General features: G+C 38.7%; 1 protein-coding gene across 2 annotated transcripts in view; it reads left to right on the top strand.

Annotated features, from left to right (window-relative positions):
- LOC126335119 (vesicular glutamate transporter 2.2-like) overlaps nucleotides 1-18,646 on the top strand; it is a 169,485-nt gene extending 150,839 nt beyond the window's left edge. For both annotated transcript variants that reach the window (XM_049998073.1, XM_049998071.1), the window contains 5 exons: nucleotides 4,592-4,715; nucleotides 4,811-4,944; nucleotides 11,101-11,243; nucleotides 16,914-17,034; nucleotides 17,567-18,646. In XM_049998073.1, coding sequence (XP_049854030.1) covers nucleotides 4,592-4,715; nucleotides 4,811-4,944; nucleotides 11,101-11,243; nucleotides 16,914-17,034; nucleotides 17,567-17,758 — 714 coding nt within the window. In that variant the 3' untranslated portion in view covers nucleotides 17,759-18,646. The remainder of the gene's footprint in view (nucleotides 1-4,591; nucleotides 4,716-4,810; nucleotides 4,945-11,100; nucleotides 11,244-16,913; nucleotides 17,035-17,566) is intronic.
- The last annotated feature ends 6,832 nt before the right edge of the window (nucleotides 18,647-25,478 follow it).

Below are 25,478 nucleotides of genomic sequence, written 5' to 3'. Positions count from 1 at the left end.
CTTGTTGGGCTGAGGAGGGTCAGGTGAAGTGAATGAATGGGAGAGAAGTAGTTGAGGTTCTGGCGGAGTGTCAATAGCGTGTTTTCAGTTTCGGTCCATAGATGTATTCACTGAATCTGAAGGTGATGTGTCTGGAATTTTGGGTGGTTAGGAAGGTTTCTCTAGACACCCCATTGATAGGTTGTCATAGAATAGTGCCATGTGATTGACCATAACCATACCATGAATTTGTCTGTTGGTGGTGCCTTCAAAAGAAACGCAGTTATAGGATACATCTGTTCATGATGACCAGGAAAGAGATTGTGGGTTTAGAATCAACTGGGCATTGCAATAGATAGTGTTCAGTAGCAGGAAGGCCATAGTTGTTGATATAGAAGTGGGTGGCATAAACAGTGATGATCAAGGTGCTGGGTGGTAATGGGACAGGAACAGAGGAGGGGTGATAGGGGAAATGGTTAGTGTATCCTGTACAGGAGGATAGGTTACGAGTATTAAGCTGAACATAATGGTCAGCAATGACAAACAGTTTTCTCCGTGGGGGTGCAGTATACAGCTACAGTGGTACATCCTGGGTGATAGTGTTTGAGTTTATGTATTTTAGGAGTGGTGGTGTAAGGAGAGGAGAAGTTCTGGGATTGACCAATAGATTTTAGGAGGGACTGGAGATCATGCTGTGTTTCTGGAATGAGGATACTGTGACTGGTTCTAGTAGATGGACAGTCTGACAGCTGGTGGAGGCCTTCATTCACATAGTCTTGTAGTTCAGAACAACTGTGTTGAAGCCTTTATTGTCAGGTAGGATTATAATGCTAAGATCAGTTTTTAAGGAGGTGGATTGCAGTTCTTCTTGTGCATGCAAGACTGGTTTCCATGTTGAAGGATTTGAGAATGATGGTGAGTGAATATTTGATGTTAGGAAATTCTGGAAATTTGTCAGGGGTGGTTGTAGTTGAGTAGAGGTGAACTGTACTTAAATGAAGGAGTCAACTTAATTTTGGTTTTGGGTTGAGGCTGATTGGTATTGTTGGTGGGCCCAGCATGACTGCATTTGGGAGTGGGCAAAATGTGGGCTTTTTCAAAGGATGGGTACTTCTGTAGGAATGGGGCTTTTGGAGGACATGTTCATAACTGAGTTTTGTGTTTGTCTAGGCTCTTGTGTCCTGCAGGAAGGGGGAGTGACTTTTTGATGGTATGGCAGATTTAGTAGGTTTGCAAAACAGGATTTGATGGCTACAATGGAGTGTGCAGGAGATCTGATGAAGGGTCTTTTAGTGGTGGTGGTGGTGCATAGTTGTAGTCATAGGTGCGAGTATGAGGTAACTAGATCGGACAGTTTTCTGAGCTGGAGTTGTGCATACTGATTTCCTGGATGACAAGGACTTCAATCTGGAAGATGAGATGTAGATATTTGAGACTGTGGAGCAGCATTTTTCAATGGAGAAGAGGTAGTTCAAGGAGGCTTGGGGCTGAATGACATTGTCTTGCAGGACTAGGCTGATGAGTCATGTAATAACAGAATTTGAATAGTTATAGGTTATTTTGTAAGGATGAGTTGCAGCTTGAAATGGATAGTTTGATGGTTAGGCCATTGGGAGAGGATGGAATACATTTTCTAGGTAACAACACAGTAGTTGAGGTATATAGGTAAAAATATGTAAAAATATCTACCCACCCCAGAGAGATTTCTGATTGCCACAGTGTAACCACATTTGTGTTTCTTTAATCTGATGAAGGACTTTGTATGGTAGCTAAAAGACACCCAGTAGTAGATATTGAGTAGTCTACTTTTAAATGTACAGGTACATGTCTGTTGTTCAGCTCCTCCTTTATTTGGTGAGTAGCAATCTATCTTAATTCACAAAGTTATTCCATCCCTGATTTTCCATCTTGAAGATCTTACAGGAATCATTGTTTCTGTATGTTTATTGATTGGGTTATCACAAACAGACATTTAGGTCTGTTCCCTAAGAATTGTTGTTAACTTCAGGGCAAATGTCTTACAGAGCTCCTGCCTCAAATAAAAGTTGATCATTGTAAAAAAGATAGTAACCACAACTGTCTTGGTGTTTGAACATGTATTTCTCACAAGCATTTATTGTTGGGTGGAATATCAACCAAAGACCACACATACTTACTCATAAAATTTGCTATTTGAGGAAGTCAAGATATTCACAAATTGCATACAGCATCCTCATTACTTTCAAATGATTGTAACTAATATTTTATAAACCATTATAAACTTCAATAAGGAACTGTCACTCTCCAGTGGATTGTGAGTTGATTTGAAACTTCCTGCCAGATTAAAACTGAGTGTCAGACCAGGATTCAAACATGGAACCCTTACATTTCATGTGCAAGGGCTCTACTAACTTAGCTGTCCAATCACAACTCATGATCCCCCTCACAGCTTTACTTGTGCCATTACCTCAACTCCTACCTTCCAAACTTCACAAAAGATCTCCTGCATACCTTGGAGGACTAGCATTATAAATATCTTTGTAAATTTACTTGCTGTATTAGAATGTGTAAAAGGTTTCAGGAATGTTTTCAAATGTAAATTAAAATTGTTCATCAATGAAAACTGTTTCTGTACCTTAAATAAATTACCGCATTAAAATAATTTCCCACAGTTAATTATAGCACTGTACATTGATACAAGACTCCTACATTATGAAGGAATTACTGAATAAAGATAATTACTCTCAGTTAATTATATAAATAAGAGATGAGTGAAATTTTTACATATGTCACATTAAACTTTGTAAGATAAATGTGAATATCATCCATTAAAATGTATGTAAGAAAATTACAACCATCCTATAACTACTTTTCATGTTCATTTAACATCAGTTGTTGATACTTTTTCATGCATAAAGGTCTAACAAGTCAATAAATTGTAACTGTAACTATAAGATTGCATTTTTTAAGTCCTGGCACTTCATTTTGAATAGTTTTATATTCATTTACTTTTATATATAACCATAAGTCCAGCAGTAATTCCTTGATTAGCTAATAGAGGTACTTATGGTGCTCATAATAATTACTGAAATTAATCTATAGAAACAGTAACATCATTGACCAGTTAGAGTGACTATGTGGACTGTAACTGATAGTTTAGTGCATGGTGTGTCTCTATCATGTTCTGATGTTTTGTGTACACGTATATAAAATCATTGTTACTCTAAATACAGGTTGTGTATCACATATTCTACACCTATTTGTATCTAAGTTCCTTTGTTAGTGACCCACAAAACTCATGAACACTGTTATCAGTTATCACTGTTATCAGTTGCATGATGAACTTTTGACACTTACAGACACATATTCAAACAAGGCTACTGACTGAAAATGCATTCCAGATTTAGTGTTTTTGCCTACATCAGCACCCAAGAAATAGCATGCCTGGACAAGGAATATCTACTGGACATGTTCAGTACTCTGCAGTGACGCATTCAGCATCTCCAAGAGACAAAAATATAGAGCAGTGCCAGACAGTTCCACAGTACCCAATTAGTTGTCCTGTACTCACAAAATGATCCCCTTGCCACAACCACGCCACACTTGTTCAATCAATGTCTCCATGATCATGCTTCTCAACCCACTGAACAGTGCTCTGGTGTTCCTTCCCACTCTACCACCATTTCATACAGTCGACAACATGCAACTGACATAGCCAATAATGGCAGTCATCTGGCCTTGCCGCAACCTCAGCTCACCTCACGATGGCAAGAACTTGCCTGCATGAATTCAGCTGACATTCACTGATCACAACATACTCACCCCCATGCCAAGGTATCACAACTTCACACAACCACTACTTCTGAAGCTGATTTCCCCTCTGCACCATGGCATTCAGCTATGCTGCTATGCCCTCACCTGGCCGCCACTGAGATGATGTGACTTGGCTCAATTTCATCGACCAGGAGAACACCACTGTTCCCCAGCAACAGTCAATGAACATAGCAATCTGTCCCACAGGTACAAGAATACGTTAGTTCCATCTGCATTTCAACTCCTCTGCATGCCATGCAAGGTCCACCAATGAAATGCACTGTCCGCATCGAATCACAGATGCAACTCAAGATGACCACCTAGTAAATATGACAGTACAACAACCGACACACAGATGTAAACAATAACCACAATGATGTTGTACTGCAGTGATTACACCACCTACAGAACTGTGTCACAACATTAGTCAAGTTACTTCCACTGTGTAACAGTTATACCACAGCAATAAATGAGACATTCAACCTCCAGCAGGAGAGCACAGTTATGAGAAATGATCCACCTGTGTCTGGTTCCCATCCCAGCCACAGTATGGTGAGTCAAGCACATCTCTACAAAGACGATGGTCTGTAAGCACAGTCTCTGTCCCACTTATGCTCTGCACTACCAGAGTGGAGAGGGGCTCTATTGAAACACTAACAGATATAAGAACAGAGTTCAAAATTTAACTATACTTTAGTACACAATAATTCACAAAAACAAGTTAGACTAAAGAGGAAAATTAATAATATGTACTGACAAATGAAAAGTATTTTTCAAATTTTACTGAAACAGTATTTCAAATTGTTTCTTTATTTTGCAGACTATTAAAACTCCTTGGCTTAAAATATTCTCATCACCACCATTCATTGCAACTGTCATATCACATTTTGCAGCTAATTATGGACTTTTCATGTTTCTGACAGAATTGCCTACTTTTATGAGTGGTATGTTGTCTACAATTATGATAAACAAAGAATACAGTACACTGATTTATTATACATGTATCTTTGTTAATGTGGACCTACTATTTGTTTTGCAGATACTCTTAATTTTGATCTCCAGAAAACAGGATTTCTTTCTGCTCTCCCCCACTTAGTGATGTGTATTGTTCTTCAGATCTCAGGTCACTTGTATGACTACTTAAATAAGAAGAAAGTTCTTTCTCCCACACTGGTGAGTCAAGTAATCAAATAAATCTGAAAGGTGTTGAAAAACTGTTTTAAGATCTAAAGAACCATAAAAATACTGAAACAAAAATTTGATGGAAACTAAATAGGTTATTACAAAAATTATATATGCAAAATCTTTCAAAATCTGCATTTTTCTCACGAGAATAGAATGAAGAAAAAGTAGAAAGAAAAGTAAATATGCAAAAATTAAATAGTGAGGATAGTGGGGGAATTTTTCCTAATTGAATATGATATGCAGGTCTAGTAGTATTGCTACACAAGCAGCCCAAAGGAGAATGGTACATCATGGAAATGTGTCATGAAAGATTGTTCAGCTTTGAACAGTTCATTTATTGGAATATCACAGTCTGTTACGCAAACTTACAAAAATGCAGGGGCACTAAGAATGTAGTGTGTGGACATTAAGTTGGGAATGTGGGTCTCACAGGGGGTGTGCAAGGGATAAGTCCCTGCAGTCGCACAGTCCCCTGTGCCCTCATTGGCTCAGATGGACAGAGCATCAGCTATGTAAGTAGGAGATCCCGGGTTCAAGTTCCGGTCATAGCACACATTTTCAACTGTCCCCATTGATGTATATCAATGCATGTCGCAAGGGTGGGGTCTTCATTTAATTATCATTTCATACAAAAATTTCTGTGAACAGAGGAAACTAGGACCATTTGGTTTACCAGTACATGTCACGAGCGCCCATCATCCATCAGAAAGATCAGGCCATCATCAATATTGTTGTGATGTAACAAATGTGACTAATTTAATATAGGAATTGAAGAACTGTGCAACACACGAACAATTGGATTTACATGAGTGTATCTAATCTAACAAAAAGGAACAATGCAAAATTGTATACAATTTACAAATGTAGTGACTAAACAAGTACAATAACCAAAGCTGTTGCATGAAACAATAATGAACTCATGGTCTATAGGCAAACTAATCTCTCAGTTTTAGGATTTTGTCTCTAACGGCTGCACACTTGATACCGCAGCAGGTTACTTCGTTCACAGAGGTGTCAGATGACACTGCACACAAACAGTAAAGTTCTTATAAATTAGTAACTTGAACATGTAAGAAACATTTAATAGCTTCACTTATCTTGTGGGCAGCTCAGTGTCAGTGCAGGAAGTATTGGGAGTTGCAAGCACTTCCTATAACATGCTTTTCAGGTAAAATCCAGGTGCTGCAGCAAACAGGTGCATAGCAGAGAAAAGTCTTTTCCTAGGATGCTTACTGCTTGCTGGGTGACATGTCATATGTTAGGGCAGATGGGTGGTGGGCGCAAATGCATAGCTGTGAGTCATCATACAGTTCACCCCCTGCAAGGAGGAGAGACTTGGTTGATGGACGCAGTGGATGCTCTCAGGGCTGCAGTGCAGTGTGATCAGGACTGGGTCTGCTGGTGATGATAGAGATGGTAGCACGGCATGCAGTGGCCTCTGGAATATTATGTTGTGAGTCAGGTGTGGTAGCAACACCCCACTGTACCGCCAGTGGGGACAGGGGGTGACAATATACCACAGCTGGTGGTTGTAGTCAGGTCTGTCACAGTGTGGAGGTGAAGCCTGATGAGGGTAACAGTTTACAGGGATGGATGAAGAGATTAGAGCCAGTGTCAAGAAGGTAGGGCTGTTGGAGAGGAAGAACTCCAACAATTATGGACAAACAGGTGCTGAGAAATAGCGGAGCAGCCAGGAGCGCCTAATGCTGGCCACGACTGGTGTTTGGGGACCATGCACACGGTGTCTGGCAGTTTCCAGCATCACTGCAAGTTCTTTTTTGGTTCCAGTAAAGATCACTGGCACCCAAAATGTCAAACATCCCAGCCATCACTAGTTGTTTGAGAGAGGGGGGGGTGTGCATTGGCAGCCACAGATATCATCAGATGGGGCGGGCACAGCATGGGGCAGGATTTTCAGTTTGCTCATCTTGACAGTCATGTGAACTGTAAGCTCACTAAGTCCATGGAGGGTTCATGGCATTTGGAGTGCTTGGGCGTTGATGTGGCCTGTGCTTGTGGGGAATTGTGCAGAGGGCATTGCAACACAGCTTAGTGGTAGTGACAGTGTGGGGGCTTGTGATTCAAAAAGGCTGTCCACCACAACGGCTGCCACATCCTCATTTGTATAGTCATTTGTGGCTAACGTCATGTGGATTGTGAGGTGCAGATGTAGGAACCTGTGATAGTGTTTTGGGAACAATCACAGGCTCTGCATGTGGGCAGAGATGCTGGAGGAACTGTGGGGGCTGCATGCCAGCACATTTCTCTGATGAAAATACTACAAGGATATGCTGCATCTCCGATGCAGCCAGTATTATAAGCCAGTCTCTTGGGGCACTGAATCTGCCTGACTGTGGCGTCTGCCAGACCACGTGATTGTCTGCTAGGGCAGACAAGCAGCAGACACAAATGCATCTAGTGCATCCCTACAGTATAATAAAACATCTAAATGTCATGATAAAAGAGATAAAATAAAAAACTGGTCATTAAACTTAACAATTTAAAATACTAACCAACAATTAGAACTTAAGAAAACCAGGACATTTCTCTTGTAGTGATGGCAGCAGATTTTTCAATGATAAAAGTGCATCCAACTGGGGTGAGAAGTACAGACAGATGAAACAGTAATATACAAGGGAAGATTATAAAGTAACACACAATAATTTTACCATCAAAAAGTTTAATATGTAAAAAAAATTAAAAATCTCAAATGAACTTGCATGTTTTACCTACTTTTTTTACATAGTCACCAACATTCTCAACAAATTTTTCCCATTGTGGTACCAATTTGAATACACACTGTTTGTAGAAATCTGAAGTCTGATCGGTTGCAGTATAGCCATTTGCAGGCTGCTGATTTCACTTTCACATCTGTCATAAAGTGTTGGCTGGCCAGGAATTTCTTCTTGGGACTAAACAGACAAACGTCTGATGGTGGATGGTGTATGGTGGACACTGGAGCAACTTGGACCCAAATTTGATGATTTTCTCATGAACAGGAGTACACTATGGGGGCAAGTACTGTCATGAAGAAGTTTGACACTGTCAGTATCAATGTTGTGGTGTTTCTCATGGAGGACATAATGCAACTTAGCCAAAGTTTTAATGCAGCATGTAGTGGTACACCAACGACTCATCACCAGTGACTGTTCTTTTCATAAAGTCATGCCCTTCTGCTGCATAACATGTTAAGTGATTCATGCTTGTCATCATTGTCTGGTCCTTATGGTTGTCTGTTAGGTTTGTAGGTACCTAGCGAGCACTAACTTTACAAAATTTCAGTCTGTCACAAACAGTATCATATATTGCACCATAGGAAGTGTTGAACTGGTGCAATAAGGTCCACAATTGCACACACCATTCATTCGAAATTGCTGCCTCAATGTGAGGGTTGCAGCTGTTACCAGCCACCTGGATCATGGCGAATCACTAAGGTTCACATGGCCATTTTGGAAGAATGCATGCTTCTACCTGTGAATTTCATTTGATTTAGGCCCTTTAGCCCACAAATATTAAACTATACTTCACTGCTATTCACAAGCTGATGACAGTAATGTGTGCACATGTTTGTTTCATAGTTCAGGCTTCTCTCACTAGAGCTGCACATGAAAACAAAATACCCTCTTTAGCGCTAATTTCAAACAATATCATCATGAAATTTCAACATACCAGCTGTGGTACCAGGGGAAAAAATTATTGTGCATTACTTTCTGATCCTCTGCCATAGAAAGAATCAGTAGTGTAGAAAAGGATATATATAAAATATGTAAAAGCAATGTACATAAAGAGGAAATGGAAGAAAAAAAAGATACATTAATGAAGGGTGTAGCACAAAATTAGAAAAGGGGAAAAGAAAGGGGGGACAAAAAATAATAAAAAAATGTTTATGTTAGAAAATGATGCTCCAGAAGATGTAAGTTCAAATAAGAGATAGTCAAAACAGAGATATTTGACAGTGAAAGCAGTCAATATCATATTTACAATCAAAGCAAACCAGCAGATTAGTCTCGAGAAATAAGGTACTACATCCCATCAAGTTACTTTATCAATAATATTCTAAGGACAATTTTGTATTTATAAACCTGTAGCATATGTAACGTAAAAGAATGTGATTATTTCTGCTGCTACACTTAAGTAATTCACTATTGCATGTATTTCTCTGTGTATGGTGTATATGTGTAAAAGGGAATACACCAACAGGTTGTAAACTGTTTCACACATATATATGTGGATTTTCCTTTAGGAAAATTTTATAGAAGTTATGGAGTTCAATGAGGTGGGTAGACAATCAGGTAGATAATGAGGTGGGTAGACAATCACGTAGATAGTCTTTGACTAAAACACTATAAATAGAAGGCTGTACCACATATTGTGAATGTCTATTAAGGAATTGTAGGTGTTAATGCTATGTTTTACATAGCCTAATTGTTATGACCCTTGAATCGTAGACAGGTGGCAAGACTAATTTTATTTCTCAGAAAGTAACTGAAGATGAGGTGGTTGCATACAGTTTTGTCAACTAGAGTTTTCACTAGTGCCCTGGTTTAAGATGCAATCCCTTCCATAGTTTTTGTAGAAAATAGTGACAGTAACATGGACATAATGAAATCAGCAGCCATCTTCGTGCTTCTCGAGAAGAGGAGGAAGTGTGCTGGTACTGAGTTTTTGCATCCTTAGATTTCATACACATACACAGTAATATAAAAAACAATATACTGCCCAACCACTGATGGTTAACATATGAACAGGGAGAGGAGAAGGTGAAGGAGAGGTATGTATGAGGGAAGAAGAATGAAGGGAAAGGAGAGTACAGGTTCTGGGCATGGGTATAATTCTAAGACAGTATCAGAAAATACACAAAAGACTCAAAGCCTGTCATCCAGTCTCTGTCAGTTAATTTTCTTTCAACAGTGAGATTGAGCTACATATCATCAATTCAGTGATGAATGGTTATATTATATTTACTGATTTCACTTCAGTTGCAAAGGATTGCTGCACTGAAATGCAAAATAAATGTAGATTTCACTGCACTTTGATATGGGACTAAATTCTTGATCTAATGCAGTAATTTAGTTATTTGAGACATATACAGGGTGTACATGAAATCCAGGAACACTTTCAATTATTTATTGCACAAGAACCAAACATTTTAAAGATATCATACATATGTCATTTTAAAGAAAAACCCTGAAAGTTATTTTTTTTCCATGTATACTGCCACAGAGTAGTTTGGAAATTTGCTGATAGTGAGTGCTAGTTGCAATCATGGCGAGTTCAAATGTGAGAGCACTTCACCGAGAGCACTGTCACTGAATATCCCTACTTGGATTTTGGAGCATTGGCTGATGCCTCAAATGCAATCGGACTCTCCGTTCATCTTTCAGCAGGATGGGGCTCCACCCGATTTTCAGCGTGAAGTTCATGGGTACCTGAACACTGAGCTGCTGCATCGATGTATCGGCCGTGCTGCAGAAGGGGACAGCTGTTTCATGAAATGGCCTCCCCAATCACCAGATCTCACGCCTTGTGACTTTTTCTGTGGGTACACATTAAAGATCTGGTGTATGTACCGCCTCTACCACATGATATATCAGAGCTTTGTGAGAGAATATGGGAAGTGACTTCCATAGTCAACAATGCCATGCTGGGACAGGTATGGCAAGAATTTGATTACTGTATTGACATCTGCCGGGCCACTCATGGTTCGCATATTGGAAAAAAAAAAACTTTCAGAGTTTCTCTTCGAAATACAATATGTATGGCATCTGTACAATGTTTAGTTCTTGTGCAATAAATAATTGAAAGTGTTCCCAGACTTTATGTACACCCTGTACACATGCCTACACCACAAAGTGTAGCTGTGATGTGGCACACTCTGTTATATGAAGGTAGTGCTACACACATACACATCAGATAAATTTTATGTATTTACATAAACATTTGTGCATATTAGAAAACACATTAACATTTTACTAGATTTTAAAAAATCGAAATAATGTTCAGTGAATTCTTTCATTTTGTTAATTTGTACTTAGTTTATAATACAGTCAGCATACTTTAGTGGCAGGAAATGAAATTACTAGTTTTTTGCATGTGTACTGTTTGTATTGTGAATGCTTAACTGATCAAATTTTGTGTTTACAGTTGCGAAAGTTGTTTCTTTGTGGATCATTTATCACACAGGCTGCACTTTTAGTGCTAGCTTCTTATCTCAGGATACCTACAGCAGTTGCACTGTGTCTAACAATGTGTCTGGGGGCAGGTGCATTATGCTATACAGCTCTGTGGTAGGTACATACAGGAATCTATGTAAAAAACAAATTAATTAATTATATGTATTGTGTAATAAACATATTAATATAATAAAATATACAGAGTGATTCAAAAGTAATGTCTCATAGGACAAATCTGATATTAGTAGACACAGCAAAAACTGCAAACAGAGGAATGACCCACCACAACCACACTGCCAATAGTGATTATTTAGTGCAGTGCATAGTACAACATGGCTGGTTGTGAGTAGTTGATTAATGCAGTCTGTTGGAGAATATTAAAGGGACATCAATTATCACAGCTGTGTAGTGGTGCTGTTCTACATTGTAGTGACTCATACAGCAATTTACATATGCCAGGAGCAGACTGAAATGGTTCTCATCTATGCAGCAGGTATGAGTCAGTGGGAAGCAGTAACAGGAGAACCAACATTAACTTAATCACAGAATGATTGGCTGTTTGATGAAATGGTTCAAGTCTACAGGCATTTACATGACAAAAGACATTCTGAATGACCACGCACAGCAATTGGGGTTACGCAATCAGCAGCTGTACTACCTAATGTCAACAAGGAACATGGCATGGCATCAGCCAGGCGTCCATGTCCAGAACGCTGTCCTCTAACCATTTCCATCCCGATCAAATCCACTTTGTGAAAGAACTTCATGGTGATGATACTGACAGGTGGGTGCAGTTCTGTGGATGGTTTGAAGAAAGATTCACACACCAGCAGAACATTGAAGCTTACATTTCCTTCAGTGATGAAACCAGTTTCTGTTTGAACATGAAACAAAGCTTTCCCTTTGTGACTTCTACCAGGGTAGATGGTGACACAGATGTCTGATTAGAGCCTCTCAATACTCAAAAATTTTACCTGATCTTTTGTATTTTACAAAATATATGTATGATTCAAATATTGTCATTTACGTTAATGTTATCATAGATCAATATTTCCATCTAGTGTTAAACTCTTTGTAATGTATCACCTTTGCTCTGATGGCATGAAAAGTTGTGATTTAGTTGAAGAAGGTGAGTATCTGTCTTTGGTACTGGTAGAATCCTGAACTGATTTGGATTGGCTAAAAATAGCACACATTAAAGTAAAATGTAACTTTATTTTGTGAAGAGAAGTTTGTATCGTGTGTGTGTTAGCCATCAATTTTGGAAAGAACAAATATTTTTATGAGATAGAAAGAAGGAGTTTAATTTCTGGTCAGCGCGATTATTTTCCTGCCTGTTAATGATTACTAATGGAACTTCATTGTTAAGGATTATTTTCGACAACTAGGCATCTTCACATAAACATGGTAGAAATCTGGGCCTTTCTGGAAATCGTCCCTTTGCAGAAAAGCTGTTTGAGTAGCTGAGGCACTGTTTCAACATTAAATTAAGATGAGTATACATATATATCTGATTTTTCCTGTAATAACCAGTTTACAGACAATTTATAACTCCATTTCCCACCAAATACCATTGTACCTTTATGTGTCAGGTTATTCTGACACAAAAGTGTTTAAGAATTTGAATTTATATTTTTTCTTATCCAACTTTTTTTTTTTTAAACCTGGAAGGCTCATATGGCTCTAAGCACTATGGGGCCTAACATCTGAGGTCATCAGTCCCCTAATCTTGGAAGGGATGGGTTAATTAGAAACAGGAGAATGAATAGACACAATGCCATCCATCAGACCAACAACACTCCCCATCTCCCTATAGGGGCATACAGCAGGCTAACCCTAGGTTCAATGAGTGGTGTGCATATATGAGGATGCCCTCATTGGTTTCATATGTTTTAATGGCATGCTCAGTGCTGCATACTACAGACATCATCTTGAGGAAACATTGCTACCCTATCTGGACTACCTATCGGCCTCTCAAACAGAGATGTAGGTTTTTCTTTCAGCAGGACGGTGCACCGCCACACTTTGAATGAAACATTAGCCAACTTCTGGAAGGGGTTTTTCCTAGCTACTGGACTGGCATGTGGGGTCCAATGGAATAGGCACCACTGCACTTTTTCCTTTGGGAGGAATGTCAAGTCTACATTCTACACCCAAAAACAAGAACATTAATTGACCTGCAGGAAAATATCACTAGGACCTGTACAGAAATACCAACAGTGATATTATGGTCAGAGTCCAGCACTGTCTGTCACTGTGTTCAGATGTGGCATCAGCAGGATGACAGTCAGTTTGAACTCCCTGTTTGTTAGAGGTACATGCGAACAACTTGTCAGCAATGCTGGTTGCATTTTACTGTGTTCATGTCTTTGTTGACCAATGGTATAACATTTTCTAGAATGAAATTTTCACTCTACAGTGGAGTGTGAGCTGATATGAAATTTCCTGGCAGATTAAAACTGTGTGTCGGACCGAGGCTCGAACTCGGGACCTTAGCCTTTTGCAGGCAAGTGCTCTACCAACTGAGCTACCCAAGCACGACTTATGCCCCATCCTCACAGCTTTAATTCCACCAGTACCTCGTCTCCTACCTTCCAAACTTCACAGAAGCTCTCCTACCTTCCAAACTTCACAGAAGCTCTCCTGCGAAGGAGATCTTCTGTGAAGTTTGGAAGGTAGGAGATGAGGTACTGGTGGAATTAAAGCTGTGAGGACAGTGCATGAGTCGTGCTTGGGTAGTTCAGTTGGTAGAGCACTTGCCCATGAAAGGCAAAGGTCCTGAGTTCGAGTCTTGGTCTGACACACAGTTTTAATCTGCCTGGAAGTTTGATGTAACCTTTGTTTGTATGATTAAAGCACATCTGTAGCATGCACTCATCTCTTCATATTTTCACTTTCTCAGATAATTACAACTTTGTCTTATGGGCCAAGACTACTGAATCACCAATGTAGATTTTGTCCTATGGAACATGACTGTCGACTCACAATGTACACAATTATATAATAATACATATATATCATTATGTTAATAAATTATATAGGTAAGTTGTTGCCTTTCCCTTATTTTACATATTGCTCCTACCAGGAACATCCATTATTGTTATAAATTAATTACTTAGATATGTTGTCTAATATACAATCAAGGATGTGTAAATACTTGTGACTCAGTATCTTTTATTTAAGCCTCTTCCAAACTAGAGTACATGTTGGCTTTGTATCTTTTGTATTATTTTTGCATTTTTACTAACCCTTTTCCCTTTTCTGATGACATAATAGGCAATTGCAATAGGTACAGCATAGTGGACTTTTTAATCAATGTTCTTGCTACTCATAATGCAACAGCCTCTTATTCTCCCAGCTTGTAAACAAGCATTCTTCTTCTTCCTTTTAGATATACTACTAATCTTCAGTTTTCCTCCTGATGTTTCAGTTTGTGAACTAAATTCAATTTTTTTTGTTTATTTACACATTTATTACATTTGGTACGTCAGATCTTTAATGTGAATCTTCTGGGAAGATGTATGAGAGAAAAATATAAATTAATGAAGTTATCAGCTGCTACAAACTTAATTAATAAGAAAATATTGTTTAACTGCTATAAAACATTTGTGCCAACTAAAGTTAAATACAACATAACTAACAAGACAACTTCTACTTTTGAAACAGTACTGTTTCCTCAGTTATATCAATAGTTGCTTTTAATCTCTTATTGGCAGCTTTATATTTATATGAACACATTGTTTTTCTTTTCAGATAGGAGTTTTTACATGTGTAACAACAAAGACTTATTAATAATACTGACGTCTGTATTTCCAAGTGATATTCTGATAATCTTAACACATCTTCAGATATTCTACTTGTTCATTTACTTTCTTATATCAGTATTAAAATCTCTTTCTTTTTATCTAAGATATTTTTGTAAACAATGTGGGAAAAGAAAGAGTGCTACTTACCATAAAGACAAAACATTAAGTTGCAGACAGGCACAATTAAAAGACACACAAAGCTTTCAGCAACAGTCTTCATCAGAAAAAGAGAAACACGCAGCATTCATTCACACAAGCAAGAACACCTAACACACACTATATCGCCAACACTAACGCAACTATCACATGGTATGGAAGCAGTAATCTGAAGGGGTAGGGGAAGGGAAAGCAGTGTAAGGGTGGGGCAGAGAGGAGAACTGTCTGGTGGAGTGTACAGGGGCTAGAATGCCAACAGGCACAGTATCAGGAAGTTGTTGGGCATGGATGTGGAGAAAATGGAGCAAAAAAGGAGTGGGGAAAGATAGGTGGTATATTGCAGACGGCAGCAAACAAAGAGGGTGAGATACAAAAAAGGGGAGAAGGTTATTAGGACAGACAGAGCAGAAACTGTTGGATGGAATGTGTGGGTGGTATGTTACTGTAGGTTGAGGCCGGGATACTTAGGAGAGCAGAGAATGTTTTGCAAGGATAACACCCATCTGCGCAGTTCATAAAACTGGCAGTGGAGGGGAGGATCCAGATGGCTCAGATAGCAAAGCAGCCATTGAAATCAAGCATGTTATGTTCAGCTGCATGTTGTACCACAGGATGGTCTACTTTGCTGTTGCTCACAGTTTGGCAGTGGCCATTCAGCCTCGTGGTCAGCTGGTTGGTAGTCATACCAATATAGAAAGCTGTACAATAATTGCAGCAGAGCTGGTAATGACATGGCTGCTTTCACAGGTGGCCCAGCCCCTGATCAGGTAGGATAAACCTGTGAAAGGACTGGAATAGGAAATGCTAGGTGGATGGATTGGGCAGATCAGTAGGTTTTGAACCTGGGTTTTCTACAGGGATATGATCCTTGTGACAAGGTGTTGGGATGGGAGTGGCTTAGAGAAGGACTAGTATGTTATGGAGGGCATGATGATAGGTAATCGAAGTGCTGGTGAAGGATGTGGTTCAATTGTTCCAGTCTGGGGTGGTATCGGGTGATGAAGGTCCCGCTCCTCTGTGGTTGGTTCTTGGCAGTGGTGGAAGAATTTGAGGTGTGAGGGGAAATGACACAGGAGTTCTGTTTGTGCACTAGGTCTGGGGGACAGTGCCTGTCTGTGAAGGCCTTGGTGAGACCCTCAGCATACTGAGCAAGGGATTTCTTGTCACTGCAGATATGCTGTGCCCAGGTGGCCAGGCTGTGTGGGAGGGATATTTGTATGTGAAAGGGATGACAGTACTTGAAGTGCAGGTATTACTGGTAGTTGGAGGGTTTAATGTGGACAGAGGTGCAGATGGAACCATCAGAGAGAATGAGGTCAACATTTAATAAGCTGGGATGCTGGGTTGAAGAGAATCAGGTGAAGCAAATTGGAAAGGTGTTGTGGTTATAAAGGAATGAAGGTAGGGTGTCTTGGCCTTCATTCTAGATCATAAAGATATCATCAATAAACCTTGGCCAGACTACAGTTTGTCGTTTTGGGAGGCTAGGAAGGTCCCCTCTAGATGGTCCATCAACAAGTTGGCATATGAGGTTGCAGTGCAGGTGCCCATGGTTGTGCTGCAGATGTGTTTGTATACCTGCCATTCAAAGGACAAATATTTGTGGGCTAGAATACAGTTAGTAAGATGTATGAGGAATGAGGAAGTGGGTCTGAAGGACATTGGGCAATTGATTGGAGGTGTTATAAAAATGAACCAGAACGATGCTTATTTATATTTATTATTCTGTACAAGGTGATGAGGTCTGTTCTGTGTTACACATACTTTGTTTGCACTGTATTTTTGTTGTGCTTTAAACTAACTTAGGCTTTTATTTCTACAGCTCATTGTTTATGGATCTGTCCCCATTACATAGCAGCATATTATCTGGAATTTCTTCCACTGTGGCAAATTTATCTGGAATGATTGCACCAGTTGTAGCTGGCTTTATTGTCCGGAACAAGGTAAGTTTTAGTAATACTACCTTTGTTCAGTCATTTAGCAATAAAAATTGCAGAAGTTTCACTGAGCATTCAAAGTGACAGTAGGTATGAAAATAGATACACCAAACAAGTTGTTAGGTAGTATTTTATAGTTTGTATTAATACTAGTTATAATCCCATCTTTAACAAAACTGTAAGACTTTGGCTATATGCTATCTTTATTCTGGATCAGTTTGGAAACCAGAATTTGTAGTGGCTACTGACTCTCCCTGTCTTCTAAGATTCCCTAGGTACATTCTTGTGGTCACACATTCTCTTGTATAAACATATTACAGTGTCCACACTTAAAGGAAGGAACAGTTTTAGCGACTAGATCTAACCTACTCTATACTCCCAAACATATTCTCAAAAAGACATTGAAAGCTCCTCTATCAAGAATACACTAACTTTACAAACTGACAGATTTTTATTCCAGAAAGTTATTGTCACTTAGAGGCATGCTGATTGCTTTTCAGTACAAGTCAACAATTAGTGATTTGAGTTCTTTTTTCAGACTGCTGAAGAGTGGAGAATTGTTTTCTTCATTGCTGCTGCAGTTTATGTCACAGCTGCTTTAATTTTTGGTGTTTTGGGATCATCAGAAAGGCAGCTCTGGGCAAAAGAATCTGTAGCAGCTGGCGATAATAACAAGCCATGTGAAAAAATAAATATAAGTGAAACCAAAGATGTAGTGACACATATGTAATGTAATTTAAATGTAGCTGGTCTTTGTCATACTGTGATATGAAAATTAGAGTTACCATTTCTTTGATAGATCAGAAGCATTTTAATTCAGTTGTAATGGAAAAAAGTTACTTGTAATACTTGTTTAATGTTCTCATGTGCTTTAAATTTAGATGCAAAGTTTTATTTGCGTCTTTCAAATCAATGTGAATCTCAAGAATTTATATGAATTTGTATTTACTGCCTCGAATATCATTATTGTAAATAGACAGTCACATACATAAAACCTACATACATCAAGACATATGTAAATATTATTGCTTAATAAAACTTATTGCTCATGTCAATAAGTGGAGGTTTTATAACTGAGATTTTCATTATTTTTTGTCTATTTTGCTGTTTCTGGAATTCATGCATACTTTTATGAGATTTGATTCATATATCATGTTATTATCATTGAGATGTTCAGTATTATTATATGAGAAATTAAGATTACAATGGACAATTATTAATCTTTTTGTGTTTAATTCCAATGACTAAGACATTATTCATGTACTAAAAAATACATTTTTCCACAAAACAATCCGATATGTACCATATGTACTATATCTGACACATTTTGACATTTGAATTAGGTATGTCACTGTGGGTTCCTCTGTTATTTTTCAGTTAGACTCAGAGTTGTTTACGTAAGAAAAGTTCTGATTATACTTTCAAACTCAAGCACAACATAATCAGTTTCAATAGTTGCTTCATAACTCATGCCATCTTGACCTGGAGCACTGTTGTCAGCCAATCCATTGAGAATCTCAGTTTCACAGAAGTAGTAATCCTTCCCAAAAGCCACACTTTCAGCTCTACACCAGAATGAAGTCATATTGGACTGGTCAAAAATCTGGTCTCTTTCATGTGGTTCCTATAGTAAAAAAAAAAAAAATGCTTGTCACCAACATCTGTAACAAAAAGTAACTGAAAGCTAACACTGAACTGTCATCTGCCAGTTCATACCTTTGTCTAATTATGACCACCTCCAACTACCATCCAGCTCCTTGGTTACCTTTCAGGAATTCCGTATCTCCAATCTGGCCGCACCTTACATTTTTAGATCTTGTCCCTAGAACACCAACGTCTTGCCAGAAGAAAGAGTCGTTAACCACATTCTTAGAACAGACTTCCCCTCAAATGACAAAGGCTTAGTCATTGTTCTGATGAACCACACCGATTACCTAACTGAAAGAATCCACAAATCATCTGACTCTCCCACATCCAAAACTGGCTGTAGTGATCCTGTCCATTCCAGACTCCATTATAACTTCCAATCCCAATTAGAAACCACAGATCTATTCTAGAACCTCACCCCAATACCCTGGCTCCCCTTTTCATGAACCTACCTTATATATGCTTTAAAAAATTGATTACTGTAACAATCCTGGAGATTCAATTGTAGGTAGCCACTGTGCTCCTATGTAACGAATCTCAGCTATAGCTGACCAACACTTATAGCTTAACTTGTTATACTGACATTAGCCACATCTTCCCATGCCTCTGCAATATCTCCACCCCACTACCACCTGGTACTTTCTTGGGAATGTTAACATCACATCCCTATATACTAACATACCCAATGGCCGTGGTCTTGCTGTCATTCAACAATACTATTCATCCACACCACTTGATATAATGCCTTATCTCCAGATGAGATTCAGTGCTCTGAGTGCTATGTGACCATACATCATCATATGTAACTGCTAACAAAAAAATTTGATACACTGCACTGTTTCTGAGTTAATTATAATTGAAGATAGACAGTCATACCATTGTGCATGTGAATTCAAGCTGCCCACCAGTTACAATTAGTGCCAGTTGTTTCCACAGTATAAATGACAGTGCATGAGATTGCCCCACCTTTGACTCGCCTTCGGCCCTTACTAAGCTCCTATGTCCAACATTTTTTTCCCCGCTTTCCTGGCCACAGGAATCTGTGTATGAGAGAGAGAGATAGAGAGAGAGAGAGAGAGAGAGAGAGAGAGTTTTAGTCAGTCAGCTCTGACGAAGGGCATTTTCTGAAACCTCACTGACATTTTCAATCCCATTTATCCCATTTATGTGCCTGTATTGCTTCCTGTGGGAGCACGGAAGAATATGGTGAGACTGGGTCAGTGGACTGGTGGGTGTACCATCAGGAGAGCTGTTGTGAGAGGGAAAGGGAGAGGAGAGAAGTAGAATAAAGGAAAGAACTATGCTGGTGAGCCGAAGTGATAGAAGGTACATGTGAAGCTGGAGTAGGAGCAGGGAATGAATGGAGGCAGGCTTAAGACAAGGACCAATTAAGGTTACAGGCATGTAGAATACATTTCAGGGAGAGTTCCCACCTGCACAATTTAGAAAAGACAATGTCGATTGAAAGTGCCCAAACTGTTCAGGTTGTGAAGCAGCCACTGAAGCCAAGCACACCATGTTGTGAGATGCGCTTGGCAACTGGGTCATCTAGCTGTAGTGTCCCTCCTTCTCCTTCTCAACTCACCTGCTTTTCCATGAGAGCTAACTCATTTCAACGCAAAAAAGGGGAATGCTTGGTTCACTCTCCCTCAATTTCTGAGACAACAAGAGGGCTGACTACCTATTTGCAGGAGTTAGGCAAATGTATGACCTTGGCTAATTCTTGCTCATTATCTGTCGCAGGGATAGGTCACACACCATTAAACTTATGCCCTGCAGCTATAGTAGTTGAAATGAAATAGGTTGTGCAAGTGACTCTACATTCTAAATGTGGTGAGTTTGTGAATTAAATATAAATGAAGCTGATTAAAGGTAAATAATTTGCGACAAAGTCCTTAAGATCAATAATGGTAGGAAATACCAGCAATTTACCAACAGAATGGTGACCTTACAAAAAATATGCAGATATAATGTCAAATAAACTGACAATAACATGAATGCAGTAAAGCTTGTGTAGATATGATTTAAATGCAGGGAGATTTTCTCAATCAACTATTTACAAGGTCAAAATTAGAATTATATATTAATACCGTCAGCTACTGACGGGTGTTGATATTTATCAACAGGGACAGGTGAAAATGAGTGCCCCGACCAGGACTCGAACCCGGAATCTCCTACTTACATGGCAGACACTCAATCCAACTGAGCCACCGAGAGCACAGAGGATAGTGTGACTTCAGGGACTATCTCACACATGACTCCTGCGAGACCCACATTCTCACCTACATTTTAGCATCCCCACCCAGCATACTCATTACTTGTGGAAGACATCCTTACCAAGTCCCGTAAGAGTTTGGGTAATATGTGCACATCTGCACATATGGATATGGTGTCTGTTCTTTCGGACATGTCAACATATCATTGCCAATCAGCAGCCAAAGGTATTAATATATAATTCTAATTTCGTTCTAGATGTCTGCAGGTCATCAATGGTGTGTGTTCTTTCAGGAATGTCTAAAATAACGGACACCATATCGATATAAGTATATTTACAAGGTCTGTTTAATAAATTCTGGAACTTTGTCCACAAAATTTTTCAACACATACTTTTTACTCGTGCATGGTCACCTTCGAAATACTCTCCTGCACACTTGATACACCGCTCGCAATGCTGAATCACACGAAGCGACACCTGCAAACTTTCTTTTATCTCGTCTATCATTGCAAATCTTCGTCCTTTCAATGGGGTTTTCGAATTTGAAAATTAAAAAAAAGATGTCCACAGGGGCCAGGTCAGGAGAGTATGAAGGATGAGGCAGCACAGCGGTTTTGTTTTTAGTGCAATACTCACACACCAGTAGGGGTTAATATGCGGGTATGGTATCATGATGAAGGAGCCATGAATTTTCTCAGCACTTTCCTTCTCACATTTTCTCACAGGCATAGCAGCAAATCCCAAAAGTACCATCAATTAACAGTTTGTCTGTGTGGACTGAATTCATGATGAACTAATCCTGCAAAGTCAAAGAAAACTATCAGCATGGCTTTGACATTTGACCTGACCTGATGAGCTTTTTTGGTCCTGGAGAACCTTTCCCAACCCTTTGTGAAGATTAAACCTTGGTCTCAATATGATTACCATAGACCCATGTCTCATCAAAAGTTGTGATTCTCTTAAGGAACACTTTGTTCTCACCGTGGTTATTGTGGGTGGGCCGGGCAACAGTATTGACAGAGATCCGGGGTACAGCATAGAGTGTGACCTGGCAAATATTGCATCGGCATCGAATCATACCAGTGTTGGGTTTGTGTCGGTTCTGGAGCGCCACGACCGACCTCATTTGACCTCTTCTGTCAGGAGAGTTAATTTGGAGTTGGAACGGCTACTTGGATCTGATGCGGGGTCACACATTGGTGTGGTTCGTGTTGATTCACTCTGTAGGTGGGACTATACTAGACATGGCCTACACCTCAACAGGAAAGGGAAGGGTAAACTGGCTGGGCTGATAGCAGGAAATTTAAAGGGGGGAGGAACTACATCTCATGGTGGAAACTCTTTTTTAGTGTAAGATCAGTGTCCAGTGGGAAACTCAGCCATGCAAGTACTAAAGATGTCAAAAAAGTTCAAGATAGTTGCAAAAGTAAAATGAAAAATGTTAGTATATTTCATCAAAATATTGGGGGATTGAACAATAAAATTGATGAGCTTCTGCTTTGTTTAGAAGATATAGAAACTGAGAATGTAATAGATGTACTATGCCTGTCTGAGCATCACATTGTCACTGATATGCAAAAGGTTAGCATCAATGGGTACAAATTAGCTGCACATGTAAGTAGAGATAATATGATGAGAGGAGGAGTTGCCATATATGTCAAAAGCTTCCACAGTGCAAAAAATTTAGAAACTAAAAAATTTTGTGTAGAGCAACATATGGAAGCATGTGCCACTGAACTTAAACTAAAGGATGGCACTTTCATAATTGTAACAGTGTATAGGTCCCCCTCAGGGAATTTCCAGCTATTTCTGGAAAACTTGGATGCTTTGTTGTGCTATCTGTCAGACAGGGGGAAGCAAATTATCATTTGTGGGGATTTCAATGTTGATTCCCTGAAAGAGTGTAATAGGAAGAATGACCTTTTAGTATTACTCAGTTCTTTCAATTTGAGCTCCGTCATTGATTTTCCTACTCGGATAACAAAGAACAGCAGTACATTGATAGATAACTTTTTTATAGACCAAGATAAGTTTAAGGACATAAATGCTTATCCTGTTGAGAATGGTCTTTCAGATCATAGTGCACAGCTTGTTACAGTACATGACATAGCTCCATGCAGTATAATAAATCAGACTTTCAAAGCAGTGCGTTCAATTAACAATATAAATATTGCAAACTTTAGGGAATGCCTACAGCAGCTAGACTGGGATGAAGTGTATAAGGAACCCGATGCAAACTTGAAATATAACTTATTTCACAATACATTTTTAAGGGTATTTGAAAATTGTTTTCCCAAGAAAATAGTTAAACATAATTCCAAGAAAACATATAAAAAACCTTGGCTAACTAAAGGAATAAGAATATCTTGCAACCGCAAAAGAGAACTGTATCTAACAGGAAGATGGAGTACTGACCCCGAAATTGTTCAATATTATAAAAACTATTGTGCAGTACTAAGAAAAGTTATTAAAAAGTCCAGAAGCATGTGTATCATGTCTGAGATCAGTAACTCTGATAATAAAATTAAAGCAATTTGGAATATTATTGAAAGGGAAACAGGGCAACCAAGAGCACAGGAAGACTTTAGTGCAATAAAATTGAATGACAAGTGCACTAACAAACAATCAGAAATTGAAAATATTTTGAATAATCATTTTTTAAATGTTGTGGAGAAAATAGGATCTAGATCTTCACTAGAAGAGGCAAGGCTATTAATAGAAGAGGCCATACCTGCACAGTTTGAAACAGCTGTAATTCCACCAACCTCTCCCTCTGAAATCAGTAAAATAATAAACTCACTGAAAAGTAAAAGCTCTTACGGAATTGATGGCATTTCCAGCAAAGTACTTAAAGCTTGTTCCCCACAGATAAGTAGAATTCTCAGCCACGTATGTAATAGCTCTTTGGAGCAGGGTGTTTTCCCTGATAGACTGAAATATGCCATTGTAAAACCATTGCATAAAAAGGGGGATATATCGGATGTCAACAACTACCGCCCAATCTCTCTTCTGACAGCTCTATCAAAAATTTTTGAGAAAGTAATGTATTCAAGAGTAGCCTCCCATATTTGTAAAAATAAAGTACTAACAAAATGTCAGTTTGGTTTTCAGAAAGGCTTTTCAACAGAAAATGCTATATATGCTTTCACTGATCAAATATTAAATGCTCTGAATAACCGGACATCACCCATTGGTATTTTTTGTGATCTCTCAAAGGCCTTTGATTGTGTAAATCATGGAATTCTTTTAGATAAGCTAAATCATTATGGTTTGAGTGGGGCAGTGCACAAATGGTTTAATTCATACTTAACTGGAAGAATGCAGAAAGTTGAAATAAGTGGTTCGTGTAATGTTAAAACAGCTGATTCCTCAAACTAGGGTGCTATCAAGCACGGGGTCCCACAGGGTTCGGTCTTAGGTCCTTTACTGTTCTTGATATACATTAATGACTTACCATTCCACATTGATGAAGATGCAAAGTTAGTTCTTTTTGCTGATGATACAAGTATAGTAATAACATCCAAAAACCAAGAACTAAGTGATGTAATTGTAAATGATGTTTTTCACAAAATTATTAAGTGGTTCTCAGCAAACGGACTCTCTTTAAATTTTGATAAAACACAGTATATACAGTTCCGTACAGTAAATGGCACAACTCCAGTAATAAATATAGAATTTGAACAGAAGTCTGTAGCTAAGGTAGAATTTTCAAAATTTTTAGGTGTGTCCATTGATGAGAGGTTAAACTGGAAGCAACACATTGATGGTCTGCTGAAGCGTCTGAGTTCAGCTACGTATGCTATTAGGGTTATTGCAAATTTTGGTGATAAGAATCTCAGTAAATTAGCTTACTATGCCTACTTTCATTCACTGCTTTCGTATGGCATCATATTCTGGGGTAATTCATCGTTGAGTAGAAAAGTATTCATTGCACAAAAACGTGTAATCAGAATAATTGCTGGAGCCCACCCACGGTCATCCTGCAGACATCTATTTAAGGATCTAGGGATCCTCACAGTAACCTCACAGTATATATATTCCCTTATGAAATTTGTTGATAATAATCCAACCCAATTCAAAAGTAATAGCAGTGTGCATACCTATAACACCAGGAGAAAGGATGATCTTCACTATGCAGGGTTAAATCTGACTTTGGCACAGAAAGGGGTAAATTATGCTGCCTCAAAAGTCTTTGGGCACCTACCAAACAGCATCAAAAGCCTGACAGATAGCCAACTAACATTTAAAAATAAATTAAAAGAATTTCTAGATGACAACTCCTTCTACTCATTGGCTGAATTTTTAGATATAAAGTAAGTAAAAAAAAAAAAAAAAAAACACTTAATCATTAGTGTCATGCAATATTTTGTGTAATGTAATTTCTTGTACAGACATCTTTTATTAACCTGACACGTTCCACATCATTACGAAGTGTCGTATTCATGATCTATGGAACAAGTATTAATCTAATCTAATCTAATCTAATCTTTGCACAATCCAAAAGCTCTTCACACATTGCGAGGAAAAGGTCTTTCTGGTCTTGAATCATAAGTTTTGGATGAACGTGGCTACAACACAATTCATTCCA

Source organism: Schistocerca gregaria, chromosome 2, assembly GCF_023897955.1.
Source record: "Schistocerca gregaria isolate iqSchGreg1 chromosome 2, iqSchGreg1.2, whole genome shotgun sequence".
Classification (NCBI taxonomy): Eukaryota; Metazoa; Arthropoda; class Insecta; order Orthoptera; family Acrididae; genus Schistocerca; species Schistocerca gregaria.
This window is presented reverse-complemented; position numbering and strand designations above follow the sequence as displayed.